General features: G+C 40.4%; 1 protein-coding gene across 1 annotated transcript; it reads left to right on the forward strand.

Moving 5' to 3' along the window:
• The first annotated feature begins 650 nt into the window (after positions 1-650).
• fbp1b (fructose-1,6-bisphosphatase 1b) lies at positions 651-3858 on the forward strand. Its single transcript, XM_086152306.1, has 8 exons — positions 651-883; positions 1822-1984; positions 2064-2156; positions 2450-2590; positions 2749-2886; positions 3097-3216; positions 3354-3543; positions 3631-3858. The coding sequence occupies exons 1-7, from the start codon at positions 714-716 to the stop codon at positions 3540-3542; spliced, it is 1014 nt and encodes a 337-aa protein (XP_086008432.1). The 5' UTR covers positions 651-713; the 3' UTR covers position 3543; positions 3631-3858.
• Positions 3859-4451: the final 593 nt, after the last annotated feature.

A 4451-nucleotide genomic window follows, 5' to 3' on the forward strand; every position in this document is an offset into this window, starting at 1 on the left:
GACGCTGAAATTAATGATCTACTGGCCTTTGCCAGTTTCTGCAGTATCATTAGGTTTCCAAATGGATTTTCTAGCAAGGCTCATTCTATGCTTTATGCAAGCACTAAAGTAATGGACCTGCCCAAGAATTAGGCCCAAGGGAGAAATTCCAGATTGTGACCAAAAAGAATCCTGTCACCACCGAAAATAACTGGGTTTTTTTATAATATATTCTGTCGGTTACCTTTAAAAAGTGCCCAGTGTATACGCCTTTACCCAGTGAGAGTGATCATATTCTTTGACCTTGAAGCCCATAGTTCAGTTCTACCTGTCCTGTGACAGATCAGACCAACCAGTCACTTCCAGGACTGGATCAGAAATCAAATGTTTGACTTTTCAAGCAGCTTCTCCCCAAAGTGGCAATAACAGAATTTACTAGTCAACAAAATAGAGCACTACGGTAAGAATTAATTGAATCAATCCAGACACAGTGTTACCTTATAAGAGAAAATCGTCATTATCTTTGAACTTTAGTCTTTCAAACCTAGAGATACAGAGGAAGGTTCAACCCCTGATGTGAGAGCTGCCCCTTGCGATTGGTTACGGGCCTTGCACACCCCCATCCCCTCCCCTATCACCGCTCCAAACTCCACTTTTTCAGACTGGGCACCCGGCTTATCTGTTTCACTGAAGGCACTGGGTCTCAGTCCTAGACTCCCACACCTGACAGCAAAATGTCTGACAGAGGAACGTTCGATACCAACGTGCAAACCCTCACCAGGTTTGTTCTGGAGGAGGGCAGGAGGGCCCACGGCACAGGCGAGCTGACCAACTTGCTCAACTCCATCTGCACTGCGGTCAAAGCCATCTCCACCGCTGTCAGGAAGGCTGGGATCGCTAATCTGTATGTTAATCATTTCCTTCTTTCTCTGGGAGAAAAGCTAACATTTATATGTAAATTGACGTGAAACAGGTCATGAGATCAAATAATTAGGAACAGAAGCAAAATGCAAAACCTATTGAACAGGGCCCCTAACATTTGATTCACTTTGTTTGGTTTAGTTTGAAAACTCTTCTCAGGTTTCCGTGTTTGCTTTGTCCTTCTCCTTCTAATCAAGTGAACTAAATATAAAACAGAGTTTTAGATGGTCGTTTTGTGCATGCACCGTGCACGAGTGTCTGCAGTTTATACCAAGTCCCTGGCCAAAGGTAAACTCTGCATATATTATGGCAACCTCCGGGCCAAAGGTCAAAGAGCAATACACTCTTTTCAAACCACTCTGGTAGGTGGAGTGGCTTAACAGGGGGAAAACATTACAAATTAACTTTTAAAGGAAACCCCTTTCCTTGAATTTTGTGCCTTAGAAGATTGAAAATACCGTCAATAATAAACAAAACTGTAGATTCAATTTAGATAAAATTCATATTTACATTAAATATTTAAAGGAAAGTTTTGAGTTGGGTCTTAGAGATGTTAAAGGTGTTTGTAGCAACATATGCTTCTATCACCGGTGGTAACCAGGGAACCAATAGTAGAACTGCACCCACCAGTCTCAGAGTTCACCCAGGGACATTGAGTTAATACAATTGTTAATATCAATATGAAATAAACCGTGCTGTCAGTTTGAGTCTGCCCGTGCAGGAGAAATCATTTATCTAGCAAGCTGATTACATCTATATTGTACTGATTCAAAGTTCAAGGCATCCACTGTAATGCTGTATAATACCCATGTAATATCATGTTGAGGTTTGTTCCACATGTGTAAATGTGGTAACAATAGATGAGGATTCTCAATACAATAAAAAAATATGTGGATCTGTTTATCTTCTCTTTCTTGAAAGGTATGGAATCGCTGGAAGCACCAATGTGACAGGCGACCAGGTGAAGAAGCTGGACGTCCTGTCAAATGACCTGGTCATTAACATGATCAAGTCATCCTTCTCTTCCTGTGTGCTGGTGTCTGAGGAAGATGAGAGGGCCATCATTGTAGATCCAGATCAGAGAGTAAGTCCATCTATGAAATAAATTCACATTCACTTAATTCATTTTATTTTTATTCTTACAACATTTTCTATACTGACAGGGAAAATACATCGTCTGTTTTGACCCGCTGGATGGCTCTTCAAATATTGACTGTCTCGTCTCGATTGGAACAATCTTTGCCATATACAAGAAGGTCAGTTGAACGAATAATACCGATAAAGCTTAATACCTACCAATCCGAGGGTCTTAACACTACTGAATGTTTTGTAATTGTATAATGAAATAATGTTAATTAAGTAGTGTACGAGTTCTTACTGTGGTGAAGACACCAGTACTTTATGGAGAGAAAAGTAATAATGCCATGGAAACAGTGACTATGTTTCCAAAAACTGTTATGAGTTTCATTCAACTCCCAAACTGCCTTATCCTAAATATGTTGCCCAAGGTCAGTCAGATGGTGACATTTTGCCAAATATTGTTTTGCAGACCACAGATGGCGAGCCGTGTGAGAGCGACGCCCTGCAGCCAGGAAGGAACATCGTGGCAGCTGGATACGCTCTGTATGGCAGCGCCACCATGATGGTGCTCTCCACCGGCAGCGGTGTCAACTGCTTCATGCTCGACCCTGTAAGATCAGATGGTTCATCGCTATCAAAAACTCTTATGTTTCATCATCTATCCCTTTCTCTTTGTAAATTCCTTTTGATAGTTATTGAAACTTTGTCTTCATTTTCATCACAAAACACTTTCCTTTCTTTCATCAGTTCTCTGGCTTTCCTTTTTAGGCGATTGGTGAGTTCATCTTGGTGGATCGAGATGTGAAGATTAAGAAAAAGGGGAAGATCTACAGTCTGAATGAAGGATATGCACAGCATTTCTATCCAGATGTGACAGAATACCTTCAGAAGAAGAAGTACCCGGAGGTAAAAGAAAATAGGTCATTAGTTTGCATTAGTTTGCATTACAATGTTTAGTAGTTGTGTTGATTTCCTCATATTTTCCCTTATCAGAAGGAGAAAAATACCTCAGGATCAACATTTATTTGACATTTCTGATGTTATAAATATCAGAAATTGGTACAAGAATTCTCACAACCTTCCAAAAACTGTATCATTTCCCTTCTCTGTTTGCAGGATAATTCTGCCCCATATGGTAGCAGATATGTTGGTTCAATGGTTGCTGATGTCCATCGCACTTTGGTGTACGGAGGGATCTTTTTATATCCTGCCAATGTTAAGAGCCCCAAAGGCAAGGTCAGAGGATGACAATTTTTTTTAATTTAATTTAATTTTATTTTATTTTATTTAGATTTTTTTTTAATTATAATGATTTTTTTTGTGTTAAGTTCAATGCAAACACAAGATTGTCTCACTTTTCCTTACTGTCTCAGCTAAGGCTACTGTATGAATGCAACCCCATGGCCTTCATCATGGAGCAGGCCGGAGGCATGGCCACCACGGGCGCCGTGAATGTGTTGGACATCCAGCCCTCCTCCATTCACCAGAGGGTCCCTGTGGTGCTGGGATCCCCTGACGATGTGCAGGAGTATATTTCAATCTACAAGAAGCACAACAAATGAGGTAATTCTAAAAAAGTACAGTTAATACTCTGGTCATCACCAAAGAAGCTGTTGGGGTTATTCATTCTCCGTTATTTGGCATAAACAGGTCGGGAGCGGTGGTGAGTAACTGAAAGAGGAACAGCAAGATCAGCACACTCATGCTGAAGGTTTTCCAATCATTCCCTGCACGGCCCCGACAAGAACAGGAACCCCACCTGATCTTCAGACTCCGTCCAATACTCTCATAGTTCCCTGGTGCGCGTTTGTTTGTTACTTGAAGAGACTGAGCCTGCATTTCTTTTTTTAAATAAAAGACAAATTCATAGGGGGCTCATTTCATTCAATTTTCACTTGAATTGTTTGGAGTCTATTAGGAAAGTCGGCAGACTGACATGGATTGTGAAGTGGGACTTGTGAAGTGAATTTCAGTCATGTTGTTTATGTGTCTCTGACAAAAGACAATGTTTGATAAAACAGCATTTACTTACTTAGTTGGTAAGTATGTAGAGGCATTCTTTGGAAATGCAGATTCTTTTGGAGATATGCGTTTCTCACAAAACCCATGGACAAGACAGTGGTAGAGAAACTGTGAAAATTTCTTTGGAAAAAAGATAGACAGACCAAGATTTACCATTAGTAAACATGTTTTCGATCATTTGGACTCCGAAAGGTCACAGAAAAGTTGTTATGCAGAAAAACAACTCTGCTTTTCAGTCTGTTCAGGAATTTGCTGCCATCTACTGGTTCCTTTTCCCTGGAGTAAATTTAGTTATAGTTGGTTGGAACTCATTAGCAGACAGTGAAACGAGGAGTGCGTTTTCTACATAATTACAAGTAGCAGCGGGGTTATATCTCATATCTCATATCTCTGACCTTCATTCTTCATTATCTTCTGACTGTATAACATCACAAGGGATCACGTATGGT

The sequence above is a fragment of the Fistularia commersonii genome, chromosome 9 (genome assembly GCF_037954325.1).
Source record: "Fistularia commersonii isolate RoL2024-O1a breed Wild chromosome 9, RoL_Fcom_v1.0, whole genome shotgun sequence".
NCBI classification, from domain to species: Eukaryota; Metazoa; Chordata; class Actinopteri; order Syngnathiformes; family Fistulariidae; genus Fistularia; species Fistularia commersonii.